The 19,798-nt window shown below is 38.5% G+C and overlaps 1 protein-coding gene across 2 annotated transcripts in view; it reads left to right on the forward strand.

The window, feature by feature from the left end:
• The window catches only part of LOC122806522 (phospholipid scramblase 2-like), a 727,109-nt gene that overhangs the window by 655,776 nt on the left and 51,535 nt on the right, over window positions 1-19,798 (forward strand). For both annotated transcript variants that reach the window (XM_044077022.1, XM_044077023.1), the window contains exon 7: window positions 17,496-17,657. In XM_044077022.1, coding sequence (XP_043932957.1) covers window positions 17,496-17,657 — 162 coding nt within the window. The remainder of the gene's footprint in view (window positions 1-17,495; window positions 17,658-19,798) is intronic.

Consider the following 19,798-nt stretch of genomic DNA (forward strand, 5'->3'; position numbering starts at 1 on the left):
TCTATATTGCATGATTACATAAGTTTATGTTTTGCCTTCCTTCTGGGGGCACCTGACATCTGGGGCAAGAAAAACTGAAGAAGATGGCGTCGGCTGGCTCTTTACCCCTGCCGCACTGACGTCAGGGAAGAAGCGATGACAACCGATACCGGACCTAGACTTTGGAATTCGGCCGACCGAGGATCCGCCTGACGGCAGGATAACCCATCTGTTATGACTGCAGCTGTATGAGCACTCGAACATCTACATTTATGGCAGGTACAAAACTGTACTTTTTCTACTAGAGTATCCTTAAAACAAAATTTGTCCAAACTGTTTTTCAGTTGCTCTTAAGCAAGCCATCTTTTACCCAAATCAGACCAAAAGAGTGAAGGTTTTGCATTCACTTAATGTATACAGGCAGCAGAACAGTGTAAAAACAGGCTTAAGTGGTTAATTGTATTCTCTTTTACTTTTATTTTGATTAGCATGGAATGTCCTTTTAAGTTCTTTTAAAGGGTTATTTTACTTGAGCAGCGTTTTTTTCTTCAGGAATGTATGATTTCAGAGTACTTGTAATGTGGACACATTAACACCTTTTTAAGGTACTGTAAACTTCACTTCTGCTCAGGAAGTTGGTCTGAGTTTGCTACAGCAGTCCGGCAGAGCATGGTAGACCTATGGTCAGGGCTTCATCTGTTTTAGTGCTCTTACTGTCTGTGATGAATGATACTGCAGAAGAGATCCATATGATGAACAGAGTACAGCTGTGTGATAAATCTAACATATCCATAGATGCCTGACACAAGGATTGCTGGATTATAGACTCCTACCCTTCCATCCCTTTCTAGAAACCTAGGAAGACCTGATAAGTAGGACTCTTTGCTTTCCCCTCATTCTTATTAATGGAGAAGCTTATTCTTTTTTGGTCCCTCTTTAGGACATTTAACCAGCCCAGCTCCCTAGTACCCCATTTCCATGCTAGGTATATTAACTTGTCTCCTACCCCCATTCCTAGATTTTGGTATTGCTGCAGATGGATGCAGATACTAATAGCATCCTGGTACTAATGGCATCCTAGGTACTTTTGGCATCCTGGTACTAATGGCATGCTAGGTACTTGGCTGTCTTTACATCTGGCCTTGGGGGTTCTTTCATATGTGCTATATATGGGGAATTTACACAAGGCTCCTCAGTAGTGCCCTGGACTGCAAGTCTACTAATTATCTATGATTAAATCCAAAAAGCTGTACCTCAAGTATTTGCATTATAAATGTTAGAAAAGGAGATGTAAGTTCCAGCCCACATCTGATGAAGTTAAGAAACAAAAACGTATGGTCTGAGCGTTCATGTGTTTTGGTGGATTTAAGAAAAGTGATTTTTTAAGTATTTTCATTTCCACGCTGTGTGACTACGCTGAGAATTAAGTAACTGAACAGTTTCTGCCGACTGGGAGCTTTATTGTAATGCTCTGGTCTTCATTTTTCGTTTGTGTTTACTGGTTTATGTGGAGCCTTTGCGCTTTCTTTGGGATTTAATTAGGGGAAGCCAACCTTCCCCCCCTAAGAGACCTAGGACTGAGTTCGCTTATGATACTTCTAACCAGGATTCTGAAATTTCTGTTTCCTCTGATGACCAGGATTTACCCTTATCTACCTATGAGTATTCTGATGCTGAGGACTCTATTCCCTCTGCTCCCCCCTAGAGAATTTCTCTTTTGGTGAAACCTTGCATACTCTCAGGGAGCATTTTCATTGGGAAAGTCGGGATTTCTCTGATTCTAAAAAGAGGCTTAGGGATTTCTTACTCCTGCCTCAGCACAGGCCTTTAGCTATACCTCCTGTACTGGACATTGTTGATGATGCCTTTTCGGAATCTAGCATGGCCCCTGACTCTTTACCTTCTGCTTACAGAAAACCTGATAGATATTACAGGTTTCTGACTCTCACAAGTTCCTTTTCAAAAATCCTACTACGGATCCTGAAACCGTTTCACAGGGACCCAAGGGCATTAAAGCTACTACTGCCAAAAATCCTACCCCCACTGATAGAGTCTCCGGGGTGCTGGATAGATGGGGTAAGAAGGTATACACTTCTGCAACTTTGGCCATTAGGGCCTTAAATTGCCAGTTTCATATGTTAAAGTATCAGCAGCATATTATTGGATTGCTTAAACAGAAAATGATGTTGATTCCTGATTGTGCTGAAAATAAGGATTTACAGGATTTAATGCATTCTGCTGAACAAGTTGTTAAACATGCATTGCAATGTGGTTTTGATTCACTAGAGGCATCTTGCAGGGCTGTGGTAACTGGGTCTGTATTTAGAAGGCATGCTTGGCTTAAGGAGCAATCCTTGCCAAATCATGTTAAAGCGAAATTACTGGATGCTCCCTTAAATCAGGACCACCTGTTTGGCAACAAGGCAGAAAAAGTTCTTAAAAAGATGGAGGAAAAAGCTAAATCAATGCAAACTGTTAAAGATTTTTTACAAGTACAACCTCCAAGATTTAATAGGCATTAGCCTTCTAAGAACTGGTCCTTCCCTGCCTCTTCCAGACCTTCTCAGTCCAAACCCAGATCCAGCAGAGCGCCCAGGCTGCAGTCCCAGGGGACTCCACTTCCAAATCTGTGAGTAATAAAACTCCCCCTATGGCATACTGTCTCAATGACTTCTTTTTAAAACTTCCAAGCACTTTTCAACTGACTGCCCCCTTGGGGGGAAAGATTGCACTTCATGCAAAGAACTGGGGACTCATTACCCAGGGCAATTGGGTTTTAAATATAGTGTCCCAAGGATACAGATTTCACTTCCACACATTATCAACTCCAAGCGGTTGGCCGGATCTACCTCCAAATCAGTGGACAGTGGCCCAAAAGCAAGTACTCTCTCTCTTAAATATAGGGGCTATTCAGTTGGTACCAGAAGAGGAAAAGGGACAAGGTTTCTACTCAAGATTTTTCCTGGTACCCATAAAAGACAATTCATGGCGTCCTATCTTGGACCTGTCTACTCTAAACACCTTTTTGGTGATTCCAAAATTCAAGATGCTGACTCTTCACCACTTGCTTCCTATGCTAAGCAAAGATGCCTGGTTGGCAACATTAGTTTTAAAGGAAGCATACCTGCACATCCCAATCAGGGAATCTTGCAGAAGTTACCTACACTTCAAAGCAGGCTACACACACTATCAGTTCTCTGCGCTGCCCGTTTTATCTACTGCGCCCATGGTATTCACAAAGTGCCTAGCTCCAGTCATTGCATTTTGCAGGCAAAGAAATATGCAAATATACCCATACCTGGATGATTGTCTAATTCAGGCAGAAAACCAGGACATACTTTTGAATCATCTGGCTTTTATACAAAGGGTGCTAATTTGTCTGGGGTACACCATAAACGAAAAAAAATCACACCTGGTACCCTGTCAGCAAATTATATTCCTGGGAGCAAGCTTGAATACAACTTTCCAGATGGCTTTCCTCACGCCAGAGAAACAAATTCACTTGACAACCTACTTCAAACAAGTGGCCACAAAAACCCTGCTATCTGCAAGGCAAATACTACAAGCCTTGGGATTCATGGCCTCCTGCATTCTTCTAATTCCATATGCAAGACTGCATATGAGGAAACTACAGTGGTATCTAAAAAGCTTATGGTGTCAACATTCTCAGGATCCAGAAGCAATGATTCCTTTCCTACGCCTAAAGTTCCTTTGGCGGGCAGAAGCCTGCCACTAAAACAAGGGATTACCATTCACACTACCCCCTGCCACCCAAACCCTAACAACAGATGCATCAGACTATGCATGGGGGGCGCACCTGTCAGGGAAGTGCATTCAGGGCAAATGGAACCCAATTCAAATGCACCTTCACATCAATCATAAAGAAATGTTAGCATTACAGAATGCTCTGACAGCCTTCAAGGACCACATTCTTCCAGGAAAAGTAATGGTAAAGATGGACAACACCACTGTTATGTGGTACATAAACAAGCAGGGGGGTACACATTCTTACCCCCCTCTGCAGACTAGCCATGGCATTGTGGAACACAGCCTTGAACTACCAAGTGCATCTACAAGCTCAATTCCTGCCAGGAAAACTAAATACACTGGCAGATGGACTAAGCAGGAACCTCATGGACCAACACGAGTGGAAACTGTAACCTAGGATTTTCAACATGTTGACAAGCAAATGGGGGGAGCCCAGATATAGACCTGTTTACCTCCCCCCAGAACTATCAAATTGGAAAAATCTTGCGCAAGGACTCCCCACAGACAAGCTTGGAAAGTGGATGGTCTGTCCTTCAGCCGGAAAAAAACTAGTGGATGGTCTGTCCTTCAGCCGGAAAAAAACTATCAGTTTATGCCTTTCCTCCTCTGCCTCTGCTCTCCAAAGTACTACTAAAGATCAAAAAAGACAAACCAAGGATGATTTTGATTGCACCAGACTGGCCACGCCAGTACTGGTACCCCCTCACTGTTGGCCCCATGGCACCTGCCTCAGACTTCTACCCTGTTGTCTCAACAGGAGAACGAGATTCTGCACCCTCAGCTTCAAACACTGAACCTAGCAGCCTGGCTAATTACCTAAGCTTAGAACTTAAAAGGCGTATAAGAAACCAATGAAAACAAACGGAGCCGGCAACTGTAGAAAAAACAATTTACTTGGCGCTTTCGGTAAAACCAATGCTTCACCTTCTTCAGATAAAAAATAAATCCATTAAGACTGTTTAAATAGTCTTCCACATAGCAATTAAAAGATTACAAAGCATCTAATTAACCAGTTAGGCTACTGAACAATCATGGAAATTAAAGATACAATCCACATACACACAATATAACGATCCTGGTAACAAAGACCTTTTCAAAAGGTTTTAACTCACAGCTTCAAAAAACCTTTTATAGTCAAACATATATATAATTGTAGCTAAAAGACAGAAAGTGCATATTCAAAATAAAAATAAAATCATGTATAATCAAATGTAACTCTAAGAAAGATGATGTATATGCATCTAATATAAAATATATAAGTAAATATCTAAACCTTTCAGCGTCTCAAAGATAACCATTTGAGTACACATTTAATGGATATTTGTTCATTAAGACCAGGGGATGTATAGGTAGTTGTCCTGATCTGCCACTCTAGCTCGTCAATTTCCAAAAGAAGTTGCCAAGGGCCACCTCTTAAATCAGGACGTCTACAATGTAAAACTACAAATTTAAAACAGTGGTCTGAGTACTCACGTATATGTTTTGCCAAGGCGTTTTTTGTGTCTTTTTTATTGATAGCATAAACGTGCTCATAAACACGCTGTTTTAATTTTCTTTCGGTTTTGCCTATATAAAAGGCAGTGCACCGGTCACATATCACAGCATAAATCACGCCTTTAGATTCACAATTGAATCTACCCCTAATAAAGCACAGTTTGTCGTTAATCACGACCTCTTTAGTAACTCGAATATTTTTACATTGTGCGCATGCCCCACACTTAAACATACCATGGGGACCTGACCCTTGTGGTTTCCTCCTTTTTTCAAGTAAAGCTTTAAGACTAAAATTCCTTCTATAGGTGATCTTGGGCTGCAAGCCCAATTTCCCACTCAAAGTTGGATCCTCAGTAACCACCCCCCAGTTTTTATTCAATAAACGCCTAATATAAGTGTAATCCACTGAAAAAGTACATAAAAAGCCTAATATAAGTGTAATCCACTGAAAAAGTACATAAAAAGCTAGTTTGAAAGACTTTGTCATTAGGAGAATCACCATCAACATCTTGTTCAGTGTTTACTAATATTTCTTTCGACAAAGGGGCTCCCAGTAACGGTTTAAAGTGCCCCTCATGTCTTTTAAACACTACTTCATCTCTAATCTTTACTATTAAGTTAATTGGATATTCTCTATTAACAAACATTTTTTCTAAGTTCTGACATTCTGCTAGAAAGTCACAAAAATCTGTGACCATTCTTGCTGCTCTCACCATTTGCCCTTTTACTACAGCCTTCTTGTGATGGAACGGATGGCAACTGTCATAGTGCAAGAAGGCATTGGAGTACGTGGGTTTTCTATAGATTTTACTCTTATATTTAAGGTTGGAACCGTCCTTATATAACAGAATGTCCAAGAAGTTGATACTGTTCTCTTCCACTTGATACGTAAAATCTAAGAAATTGGTCAACTTTACAATGTCTGAAATAAACAGAGGAACCCCTTCTTTTGGGCCTTTCCACATAAGGAACATGTCATCCTGGTACCTAGTGTACCAGGAGACATGTTCCCTAAATGTTGGATGTGTGAACAACAAGTTGTTCTCCCATTGTGCCATGATGACACAAGGGGAGCCCATAGCTACACCTGATGTTTGCAAAAACACGTCCCCCTCAAATGCTAAAAAATTGTAAGATAACACCAGTTCCAGCAAAGTTTCAATAAGTTAAATAGTATTGTCTGGAACTTTTCTTGCAAACAAGAATTCTCTAATCCATTCTAAACCTAAATTATGAGGTATTACGGTGTAAAGGTCCTTCACGTCTATAGTCACAAAGCATGTGTCCGCTTGATATTCCAATTTGTCTATGTTACGCAGGAAAGCCCGCGAATCTTTACAAATTTGTACTTCTTTTTCAATGAAAGGTTTCAATAGGCTATCTACATACTTTGCACAAGCGTAAGTTATAGACCCACGTCCATCGACAATAGGTCTAAAAGGTGGGTTTGAAATTGACTTGTGTAATTTTGGAATTCCAAAAAAAGCTGGTACTTTTGGGGCTAGTATGGATAAATATTGGTGTAAATCCACATCGATAAATGACTCTAGAAACAAATCTTCCAAAATAGTTCTAACCTTCCTATAAGCTACATTTAGTTCATTAACTGAAACTTTCTTATAGACTTCAGAGTCTAAGTGCTTTCTCATAGCAACAACATAATCGTTGTGGTTCATCAACACCAGCCCCCCAACTTTATCTGGTTTCATTGCCCATATGTCACAGGTGTTAAGCAGATGAATGAAGTCATATTCAGTTGACGTAGTATTAGTGTTATTATTACCCTGTCCAAAATTATCTTTGTGTAGGGCTCTAAGGTCAAGTTCACACATTTTTTCAAATAGGCTCAGGTTGGGGTGCAATGGGGGTAAAAAGCACTAGAGACCCTTTGAGAATTAGTCAACAGAGGATAGTTACCTAGCAATACATTAAGATTTAACTTACGAACATATAATTTTAAATTTGTAAGTGTTTTAGTAAAATCCATTTTTCTGCTAGGAACAAAGGTTAAACCTTTAGAAAAGAAATTAACCCATTCCCGGGTAATGTTCAACTCTGTAAAGTTGTATATGCTAAAGTCTCCTTCAATACTTTTACAAATAATAGGTCCGGGTCTATGGTAATGTTCAATTACTATCTCCTCCTCTGCCTCCTCCTGCTCCATTGGGGGGGTTGTTTTCTGTTCCCCTGACTGTTGTTCCTTTGACCTTTCGGGGTGTTCTGAAAACCCTGTTGGTTAGAGACCACCTCTTCATCTTCGCTAATGTTGTCAACGTCAAACACCCCATTATCTTTGTTGTTACTGTGAACCAAAATGTTGCCCCTATGGGCATGGGTATTGGTGAGCCGTTCACTACGCCTCAAATGTTGCATAGGTCGCTCATTGGTGGTACTTTGTGGCTCACCCGGTTCGTTCACATAGTGTGCCCCCACCAATTTATTGGGGGCATTAACAAAGGGAGAATTAAGAACAGGGGGTCTAGGATATGCTTTTTTGTTAGCGTAGTCGTTAACATCACGTGTGATTTTTTTTTCTTTTTAACAGTCAACAACTTCTCCATGGTAGCCTCAATGCTCGTAAAAATATGAGAATAGTCATACTTAAATGACATAAAGTCAACATGGTTTAAGATCTGGTGCTCAAGTACTTCTAGGTCAGTTTTAAAGTCACATATTTCCATATTGTAAAAGTTAATTAGAGCTGTCAAAAACTCAAAACCTTGTCTATCAAATAGTGAAAGTAGTTCAGAATGAAAAGTAAAATCTTCCACTAAACCCATCGGAAAACACCCCTGGCATAATCCCTTGGGTACAATGTGTTTGTCTATGCACTCCTGTAGGTAAGCTACCTCAAGTTGTAGCTTCCTGCATTTGTAAAGTTTGTAGTCAAAATCATTGATCATTGAGGACAAGGAACTCACCGGTAGTTCGTCCTGGATGGAGTTCACATGATTTCCATAATCGAAAAAATGGTTATTTCCCAAAAAAGAAGCCATAGTAGGAAAACGGCAGTCCAAAGACATTCCTGGCTTATTAGCCATCCCATTCTGGTGCGCTTGTAAAGCTCCTGACCCTGAGACAGTCCCAACTGACCTAGTGGAATGCACGATCAAAGGATTAAGCTGTGATGCAACTGTAGGCTCCACTCGTGTTGCATTTTGCCTACTAGCATTTGTATAATTTAAAGGTTGACTGACACCATGGTATGTTTAAGTGTGGGGCATGCGCACAATGTAAAAATATTCGAGTTACTAAAGAGGTCGTGATTAACGACAAACTGTACTTTATTAGGGGTAGATTCAATTGTGAATCTAAAGGCGTGATTTATGCTGCGATATGTGACCGGTGCACTGCCTTTTATATAGGCAAAACCGAAAGAAAATTAAAACAGCATGTTTATGAGCACATTTATGCTATCAGTAAAAAAGACACAAACAACGCCTTGGCAAAACATATACTTGAGTACTCAGACCACTGTTTTAAATTTGTAGTTTTGCATTGTAGACGTCCTGATTTAAGAGGTGGCCCTTGGCAACTTCTTTTGGAAATTGACGAGCTAGAGTGGCAGATCAGGACAACTGCCTATACATCCCCTGGTCTTAATGAACAAATATCCATTAAATGTGTACTCAAATGATTATCTTTGAGACGCTGAAAGGTTTAGATATTTACTTATATATTTTATATTAGATGCATATACATCATCTTTCTTAGAGTTACATTTGATTATACATGATTTTATTTTTATTTTAAATATGCACTTTCTGTCTTTTAGCTACAATTATATATATGTTTGACTATAAAAGGTTTTTTGAAGCTGTGAGTTAAAACCTTTTGAAAAGGTCTTTGTTACCAGGATCGTTATATTGTGTGTATGTGGATTGTATCTTTAATTTCCATGATTGTTCAGTAGCCTAACTGGTTAATTAGATGCTTTGTAATCTTTTAATTGCTATGTGGAAGACTATTTAAACAGTCTTAATTGATTTATTTTTTATCTGAAGAAGGTGAAGCATTGGTTTTCATTGGTTTCTTATACGCCTTTTAATTACCTAAGCTCTCCTTTACCATCCCTCAGTAAACCAGTGATGGATATCATCTTAGAGGCAAGGAGGCCTAGTACTAGAAAATCTTATGCTGAAAAATGGAAAAGATTCCTTTCCTGGAATCAATCTCAAGGGATGAGCACAGCAGTGCCCAATTTACCTCAGATTTCACAATACTTAACTGAGATGCTTCACAAGGGCCTGTATTTTTCCTCAATAAAAATTAATGTCTCAGCCATTTCAGCTCATTATAACACAGAACCTCTCCTCTTCTCCCATCCACTGTTCAAGCAGTTCTCCAGAGGGGCCAAAAAATTTAAGACCACCCAGGAGAGCTCCAACTCCAGCCTGGGCCTTAACTTTGTATTGGAGAAACTCACCCTTCCTCCTTTCGAGCCAGCTGCTACTGCAGATTTAAAATTCCTTTCTTGGAAAAAAGCTTTCCTTTAAGCCATCACTTCAGCAAGAAGGGTGTCTGAATTACAGGCCCTTATGGCAGTGGAGCCTTTCATCATCTTTCATGCGGACAGGGTGTCCCTCAGGACCAATCCCTCGCCTTTAATCAGTCCATTCATTTGCCAACCTTCTTTCCTAATCCACAGAACAAAAGGGAATGGATACTGCACTCCTTAGATGTTCACAGATAACTTAGATTCTACTTAGACAGGACTAAACCTCAAAGGAAATCTGAACAACTGCTGGTGGCATTTGCTGCAGGGACAGAGGGGAAGGCTATTTCAAAGCAAAGCATCTCCAAATGGATAGGGCATTGCATTCATTTCTGCTATAAGCACAATGGAAAACCTATCCCACAGGGGATCAGACCCCACTCAACCAGGGCTGCATCTACCTCTACAGCCTTTCTCAGAGGCGTACCTAGCAGGGACATCCAATAAGCTGCTACCTGGAGTTCAGTGCATACTTTCACCAAACATTACCATTTGCCAATTTTCTCTAAATCTTGAGCTGGCTTTGCCACTGCAATTTTGCAGGGCCTTATAGCTGGTCCTAATGCTATCTAAATTCCTCCTCCCATCCTTAGCTTTGGGAATCTACCCAAATGTAATGACTGCAACAGTGAAACATGAAGAACATAGTACAGTTGTGTAAACTTACCATAAATGTAGATGTTCGAGTGTATTCACTGTTGCAGTCCTGGTTACCCTCCCTCCAGCCCCGTGACTTCTTTTGGCTATACCTCTTCTCTCCTTTTCAATGCTTAAAAGCTTTTTGGTATCTTTGCTTTTTTGTTGGAAGTATAACCTAGTATATTTATAGATTTAATTGCTTCCCATTAGGGGGGCACCTGACATCTGGGGCAAGAAAGACTGATGTAATGACGTCGGCTGCAAGTTTTATACCCTTGACGACCTGATGTCACAGAAGAAGAGACAGCAACTGACATAGGACCCAAGACTTTGTTAATCAGGCTGACTGAGGGCTACTGCAAGCAGATAACCCAAATGTAATGGCTACAACAGTGAATACACTCGAACATCTACATTTATGGTAAGTGTACACAACTGTACTTTTCTCTTACTTTATAAAAACAATGGCATTTAAAAACACTTGGAAGTGCTACAAAAAGTGGAGTTTTTTGAGTAGCCTAAATGTTTACAATTGCAGCTGGAGGATTTCTTAAAATTGTTAGTGACTTGGATAGTGAAGGAAGGATACCCAGTGATTGAAAATGGGGATCCATTCAGATTGTGACTTACTTGGGTTGTGGGGTCTCTATTGAATGATGAGTAGCCACAGTTACATCTGTTTAAAGGGAAATGCAGAAGTTAAGTTTATAAATTGTAATAGAAAACAGTAAGGCAGCCTTTTCCATGGTTCCATTATGATGGAAATTGAGTCTTAGAGCATGAGATGTTAAAACTATGACAAAAAAATGGATTTGCATTAATTTTTGCAACCGTCATCATCATCATTAGCCCCCTTTTTCTTATTTTCTACATAGGCCCGGGGTGTCATGTTAACTGTCACCATCTCTCTTGATTCAGTGCCACAGTCCTGCCTTCTTCAACACTCATGCCTGACTGTCACAGATCTGTCACACAATCCATCCACCTCTTTACTGGTTGTCCTAGTTTCCTCTTACCTTCTTCCTCTCTGTCCCAAATCATCTTCACCAGATTGTCTTCTGCTTTGTGTGTCTGAACCACCGTAATCTGTTCTCTTTGATCTTTTCTGCAATTGGAACTACTTTGGCTACTGCACTTATGTCCCACAGTGTGCATCTTACCACCCTTCCCACGCACTTCATTTCCATCACCTCTAGTTTCTTCATCTGCTCTGCCTTTACTGCCCAGGTTTCTGTACCATACAGTAGTACTGGTCACACCACTGTCTTTTACACCTTACTTTTCAGCTTCTTTGATATTCTTCTGTTATAGACTACACCTGAGACTGTATGCCAGTTACCTGCAGTCCCTCTGATTCCTCCTTTGACCTCTTCATCCAGACTTCCTTTATCCTCAGCCACCCCTACCAGGTACTTGAAGCTATTTATCCATTCCGCTGTCTTCCCTTCTATCTCAGTTCTCTGCTTCTCCTGATTTCCCCAATTTTCTGCCATTGCCAGTGTCTTATCTGTGCTTAGTTTCATCTCATCTGCCTTCAGTTTTGTATTCCATTCTCCTATCCTTTGCTGAAGTTCTCGCTCAGAGTCTGCCTGTAATGCCACATCGTCTGCATACAGCAACTTTGTTCATCTGTCCCCTCCAACCTGTTTGCTAATGTAGTCCATCACCTGTATGAACAGCAGTGGGCTCAGAACTGAACTCTGGTGTACAACCACTCCCACTGGGAGCCCTCTGTGAGGCCTAGCAGTGTTGGTTCTTGAGTCATTGGGTCCTTGTACATATCAAGAAAAAACACAAACTGCCAGCACTTCACAAGTATTTTTCCTTTATTTTCAGCGATCTGGTACCTCGGCAATTCGCCTTCAAGGATCACATTTAATTGAATGTGAGCATAATGCTTATATACTCAATCCATATCCAATTAATGTATTAAACAATCAAATATTTAAATAACAACTTCAAAAATTTAAAGTGACCTTAAATTTATAATGAATAAATATTCTCCACATAAAATGTAATAAATAGTTAATTACCTAATTCCTGATTCATACCATTAGGCTTTAGAGTATGAAACTTTAAAATCATTCTAGTTTCTAACTCCAATAATTTAACTACAATGTTATCTCCTCTTTTAAGGAATGGCTTTCCCAGTATGCAAAATATTAAATTACTATAAGAACTATTGTGTGTTTCATGAACATGTTTTGCAACAGGACTGTTCAAATTAATATTTTTAATGTCTCTTAAATGCTCTAAAATACGAATTCTGACCATACGTTTGGTCTGTCCTATGTACCACATATTATCACATGAACAACCCAATATATAAACCACCCCTGCGGATTTACAATTGAAATAATATTTAGGAACAAAAATTATATCATTAATAACATTCAGGTTCTTAACCTTGTCACAAATACTACAAGAACCGCAAGGAAAAGTACCAAATGATGAAGCAAAAATATTATCTTTCCTTTCAACAAGGTTATTATTTAACAGTTCTTTGAGATTCTTTCCTCTTTTATAAGAAAATGTAATATGCTTTGGAAATAAATGACCAATGGACTCATCATCATCATCACTAACAATATATCAATATTTTCTGACTAATAAAAACAATTTGTCAGAAAAAGCAGAAAACCTGGTTACATAGAAAAGCTTCTCATCATCTTGAATACATTCAATAGTATGAACTTCACACCTTGGTTCAAAATTCCCAACAAATCTATGATTTCCATCTACATTATTACCAAATAATTGTTTTTTGCATGCTGATAAATGGGTTTTATTATAACCTCTTTCACTTAACCTCATCATGACTTTGTTCAATTCACTAATTTTTTCATTTTTATTACTGGTGTGATCATAAATCCGCTTAAATTCACCAAAAGGTAATGCCTTTAGTAAATGACCTGGGTGCATGCTAGTCGCATGCAAAAACGTATTGACTGAAGTGGATTTCCTAAAGGGCCTAAACCCTATATTTTCCCCATCTTCAAACAATGTTAAATCTAGAAAATTAATCTGTTTTCTATTCAACTCATAAGAGAAAGTAAGATGATGTTCATTATTATTAAGAACCTCAAAAAATTCATTAATATCTTCCTTACAAGTAAAAATAAGATCATCTATAAAACGTTTGTATAATATTACATTATTCCTAAAAAAAGATGTGGAATAAATGAATATCTTTTCAAAAAAACCCATGTATATGATAGCATATGAGGGCGCATAAGCCACCCCCATTGCCGTACCTTTCAACTGCAAATAATAACTATTATTGAAAATAAAATAATTGTGAGTTAAACAGAATTCTAATAAACCCACTAAAAAGGTGGTTCTTGGCCCTACACCTAACATGTCAAAAATAGACTCCAACCCCCTTCTGATATCTATGTTAGTATACAATGATTTAACATCTATAGTAACCCAATAATAGTCACTGTGCCATTCAATTTCAGATATACTATTGATAAGATCCTGAGTGTTAGAAATATGGGCTACCACTTTAGGTAAATGAGCCTTTAAATGAAAATCCAAAAAAATATTAACATTATCCATATTATATGAATGTATTCAAGATGATGAGAAGCTTTTCTATGTAACCAGGTTTTCTGCTTTTTCTGACAAATTGGTTTTATTAGTCAGAAAATACTGGTATATTGTTAGTGATGATGAGTCCATTGGTCATTTATTTCCAAAGCATATTACATTTTCTTATAAAAGAGGAAAGAATCTCAAAGAACTATTAAATAATAACCTTGTTGAAAGGAAAGATAATATTTTTGCTTCATCATTTGGTACTTTTCCTTGCGGTTCTTGTAGTATTTGTGACAAGGTTAAGAACCTGAATGTTATTAATGATATAATTTTTGTTCCTAAATATTATTTCAATTGTAAATCCACAGGGGTGGTTTATATATTGGGTTGTTCATGTGATAATATGTGGTACATAGGACAGACCAAATGTATGGTCAGAATTTGTATTTTGGAGCATTTAAGAGACATTAAAAATATTAATTTGAACAGTCCTGTTGCAAAAAATTTTCATGAAACACACAATAGTTCATATGGTAGTTTAATATTTTGCATACTGGGAAAGCCATTCCTTAAAAGAGGAGATAACATTGTAGTTAAATTATTGGAGTTAGAAACTAGAATGATTTTTAAGTTTCATACTCTAAAGCCTAATGGTATGAATCAGGAATTAGGCAATTAACCGTTTATTACATTTTATGTGGAGAATATTTATTCATTATAAATTTAAGGTCACTTTAAATTTTTGAAGTTGTTATTTAAATATTTGATTGTTTAATACATTAATTGGATATGGAGTGAGTATATAAGCATTATGCTCACATTCAATTAAATGTGATCCTTGAAGGCGAATTGCTGAGGTACCAGATCGCTGAAAATAAAGGAGAAATACTGGTGAAGTGCTGGCGGTTTGTGATTTTTCTTGATATTTTGCTGTGAGGTGTTTTTTGAATTGGGTCCTTGTACACAGCCTGCACTAATTCTACCAGTGTTTCTGGAATTTCAAACAACTGCAGAACTGCCCAGATTAGCCTTCTTGGGACCTTGTCATACGCTTTCACCAAGTCTAGGAATGCCCAGTTGGACTCTTTCCTCATCTTTAGCTTCTTCTCAACTATCTGTCTCACTGCAAACATCAGGTCAGTTGTGCTGCATCCTAATCTGAATCTGAACTGCTCATCTCCCATCTTATATTTTACTACTCTGCATATCTGTTTATCAATCACTGCCTCCAGAGCATTCATGCAATGTGATAGGAGTTTGATGCCTCTTTATTGCCTACAGTTGTGGATGCCCCCTTTGTTCTTGTACACTGGATTGGGTATGCTTATTCTCCAGTCATCTGGGATATCCCTTTCTCTTCACACTGCTATGAATACCCTCAGGAGCCATTTCTCCCCTATCTCACCCAGTATCTTTGTCATATCAGCTGTGACTTCATCTGAACCTGCTGCTTTCCCTGACTTCATTTTCCTTAGTGCTATTCTTACATGCAAGTTGGGCTCCTCTTCTCTCATTGTAGGCTGTTTCTGGGGCAGTACAGCTTCTGTGGGATTTTCTTCATTCAATAGCTGCTGGAAATGCTCCTTCCATCTGACTTTGTCATGTGAACTGGTGAGCAGGTTGTTGCTAGCATCCCTTATGAAGGGTGTCTGACTATCTTATTTATCTTTCTGTCTTTGCCTTGCAACCTGATATAATTTCTTTCTTCCACCTACTGTGTCACTTTCCAGAAGTTGGTAGAGTGTCTTCAATGCCCTATTCTTTGCTACTGCAACTCTTTTCTTAGCCAACCAGTATTACTTCCTAGCCTGGTCAGTCTTTTCTGTCTTCCACTTTTTCCTGCAGTCCTTTCTTTTGATGAGTTCCTGGACTTCTGCATTCCACCATTCCCCACCCATTATGTTTTGAGGTGCTGCCATTATTCTTCAGTTCCACCTATTTCCTCCTCTTCTTGGAGTGCTAGAGCCATGGGTAATTCCTTGAACTGTTGTACTTTCTCTCTAGTTAAGAGACCAGGCTGAAGACCTGGAATATGACATAGGAGCTTTCTCTGACCACTGCTTGCAGCTGATTGTGGCAACCAGTGGTTTATACTGTGGGTCAGCTGTTTCACTGGGAATGACTTCTCAGTCATTGATTCTACCCCAGTACCTTTTCCTCACTAAGAAGAAGTCTACTCAAGTTGCATGTTGGCCAGTCTTGTATGTGATTTGTGACGGTCTCTGTTTCTCAACCATGTGTTGGCTTCTATCAAGCCATTTGCCAGACAGAAGTCTAGAATGGCCTCTCCTTCATTCCTGTTGCCCCACCCATGTGGACCAAAGCAGTCCTCATATCCTGTTCTTTGTCCCAATATGTGCGTTCAAGTCACCCATTATCAACACTAATTCATGTTGTCCTGCTTTATCTAGTAGGTCCTGCAACTGCTGTATAAATGCACTCTTTGCCTTGCTATCACAACCCTGTTGTGAGGCTTAGGCTGAGATTATGAATACTGCCCTGTCATTATACTGGAATCTGATTGCCATTATACTGGAATCTGATTGCCATAAGTCTGTCACTAATTCTGATGATATTCCTCACTGCCTTCTGAAGCCTGTCTCACCACAAGTTCTGCTCCATTTCTAGCCTGTCCCCCTCCTGAGTAGTAGACTCTGGATCCCAAGCCAAGTGGCTTCACTGTACTGCCTGTCCATCTTATCTCTTGGATACATAGGATGTCCAGCCTCCTCCATATCATCATGTCATCCACTTCCAAGCTGCATCCTGTCTGTGAACCTACATTGTGTAGCAATTCTCAGTTCATGTTTGGCAGATTGATTGGTTTTATGTCCAGCTTTTGCTCAACAGAGCTATCCCAGGTAACCCAGGCTGGGCAACTAGATACTGTCTGGCCAGTAGCTTATTGACCCAGGGCTTCTGAGCTTTATGGCAGGCACATACTCGCCAGTAGGGGCACATTGGCCCCTCTCACTGTTAGTATGGGTCCCTGGTGTAGGTTGGAGTAGGCCGGGTCCTCAACCCACTTTTCACCGGTAACTGCTCATGCCCATTTTGGCAACATTAACAAACATGACTGAATCACCTAGAAGCATATTACACAGTCAAGTGGCTAGCCCTGTCATGGCAATGTCATGTTTTTTTTTTTTTTTTTTTGTTATAAGGTAATTATAAGGAAAATGGGTACCCTAGAAATTTACACAACTGTTGCGCATTATTTGAAAGATGGAATTGAAATTCAAAAGAAATATAAAGTGTGTTTAGAAATGATTTGGATAAACACTCATGTTTTGAAGTTTATTCAGGCATGTCATTGGGCAGCTACTGCTGCCACTAGTTTGCCATATTCTTCCCTCACTTAAGCTCTTTGAGCCATTTAATTAGATCAAAACACCTGTATCACCCATGGAAACACTTGTCTAATGGGCCTTACTAGATTAATAGATTTAAATGGATTTAAATACAGTTCATAAGAGTACAAGCTAATACTACAAATCAGGTAACATATGGGGGACAAAGATGTTTTTAAAAGTGAGTGCAAAGTATCCCAATGCTACATAAATAATTCCTTGTTTTGCAGATTCAGAGTTCAGATGAGTCATCGAGTGTGGGAATGATCACCAAACAGTGGAGTGGACTTGTGAAGGAGATTTTTACAGATACAGATAATTTTGGAATCCAGTTTCCAATGGACCTTGACGTGAAAGTGAAGGCTCTCTTGTTAGGAGCCTGCTTCCTCATTGTAAGTATTGCCTGTTTCTAGCTGATCAAATGTGTTCTGATGACCTTGGTTCTTGAACATTTTTTTTTTATTTTAGGTATGCACTCCATTGCTGCTAACATTGTGGCATCTTATTCAGAAATGGTAGAAAATTAAATCAGATGTTTCAGTTTTTACTAAATTTTTGTTTGGCTTTAGACTTGTGCAGCAAACTTCATAAATGATTTTAGGATAGCGTCTCGATTGTCATCCGCCATGGAGATTTTGCTGTATTGTGCTGCATTCAGGGACTTGTGTTCAGAAATTTGCCTCGGCCAACATTGTTTTAGATTCAGAGAAAGCATTTTGCCTACTGTAGGACTAAGTTGTTAGAATGCTTCATTTCACATCTTTTATAGAGAACAGTTTAAGAGCAGCAGCTTTAACAAGATTCCTAATACAGTTGTACAACATAAGAACTTCACACTCAGCACCCCTTTCCTTAAACATGCCAAGAGTGGAGTCTGATAACACTATTCAACAAAATTCCTCTTTATAAAGTTGAGTACAGCCAAAGTTCTTCATTGTAGCCACTGTTGCTGTACTGAACATTAGGAATTCCTACATGACATGCAGGAGCCAGTGATGGGTCTGAATACTGGAGACGATCACTCAGGAAATGCAGCAAACCACAACAAAAGAACAGCAAAAAGCGTATAGACCAAAAATATTCACCCTGGAATACTGTAACAAAACTTCAACAAGTGCGATAAATAAAATTCTTGTATTCCACTTCCTTAAGGTTGTAGCAGCAATTTTAAAAGTTGTCACGACAAAATGATGAACAAAGTAGTGAGATAAAAATCTTTATTCCACAAAAACGAACTCCAACACAAGCGCTTTCACCCGTTTATAACGGGCTTTTTCAAGTGTAATTCATGTATACCACAGCTGTTGTATATATATGCTGGGTTAATAAGTTGATTAATTATATAATTAGTTAATTAAATTAGTCAACCATCATTTCTTAATTTAAAGATATATACATTTAAAAACGAACTTGTTTGTCACAGTGGTAATAAGTAAAATAAAAATCCAACCAGAGGAAAAAGTTAATAATATTGCTTCCTTTTTGATGTTTACAGTGTGACAACTGCATCAAATATTTGTTTCATATAAACACTAAATTTTTAACAAAAAGTAATTGTGTTTGCAGTTGTGCATAACACTTGCTAGTTAACTACTTTAGTCTTGCTTCCTACTGTTATATACAGCATAATTAATGTTGCACTAAGTAAAAAGTAAAAATAATTACATTATTTTGATGTTTACCCTGTGTGAATCATTAAAACAGACAAATGTAAAAACAAATTATAAAAACAAGTTAAAACATTGTATGTGTATGCGTACGTAAACATATATAAGTTAATAAATAAATCCAACATTGAATTCATTTACAATGAATTTATGTTGCAAATAAATGTTGTGAGTTAAAATCACAACATACATACTTGCATACCATAGTACAAAACATGTGAAAAATACACAAAATGTGAAAATGTTTGTGTATAGGAGTATATGAAAATTTGATTAATTCATGACTTATAATTTGTTATGTCTATCTTTCAAAATACAAGCCAAACTGATTCCATCGTTTAAACCAGGACTTCTTGTAGCATTCAGCCTCAACTGCCAAATTAATTCTTTAATATTTAAAGCGTTCTTCCAGTCACCACCCCTCTTGTCATGAACCACCCTGTCAACTACAAAAAAACGAATAGATACATTTGCACATTGTTCTGAGTGCTTAACAAACGCACTAGTCTCCTTTCTTGTTTTAATGTCATTCATATGCTCGTATATCCTACGTCTAAGTTCCCGTTCTGTTTTGCCAATATAAAATGACAAACAAGTCTGGCAAACTCCCACATACACTACTTTAGTTGAATAACAGGAGAAATGTTCTTTAGATGTTAATGTAATACATCTAGAGGGAATGGTGATTTTTTTCATATTTGCAATGTACTTACATTGATTGCACATACCACATGCATAAGTGCCCATTTGTTTAGAGACCATGTTAGTGTGCGAATTTTTGTTAAAGTTGACTTTAGTTTCAAAGATGCCCTTTAAATTAATACCTCTTTTTCTAATGAAGGAAATTTTGTTAGAAAACATGTTTT

Source organism: Protopterus annectens, chromosome 7.part0 (genome assembly GCF_019279795.1).
Source record: "Protopterus annectens isolate FY-2018-M chromosome 7.part0, PAN1.0, whole genome shotgun sequence".
In the NCBI taxonomy this organism is placed as follows: Eukaryota; Metazoa; Chordata; order Ceratodontiformes; family Protopteridae; genus Protopterus; species Protopterus annectens.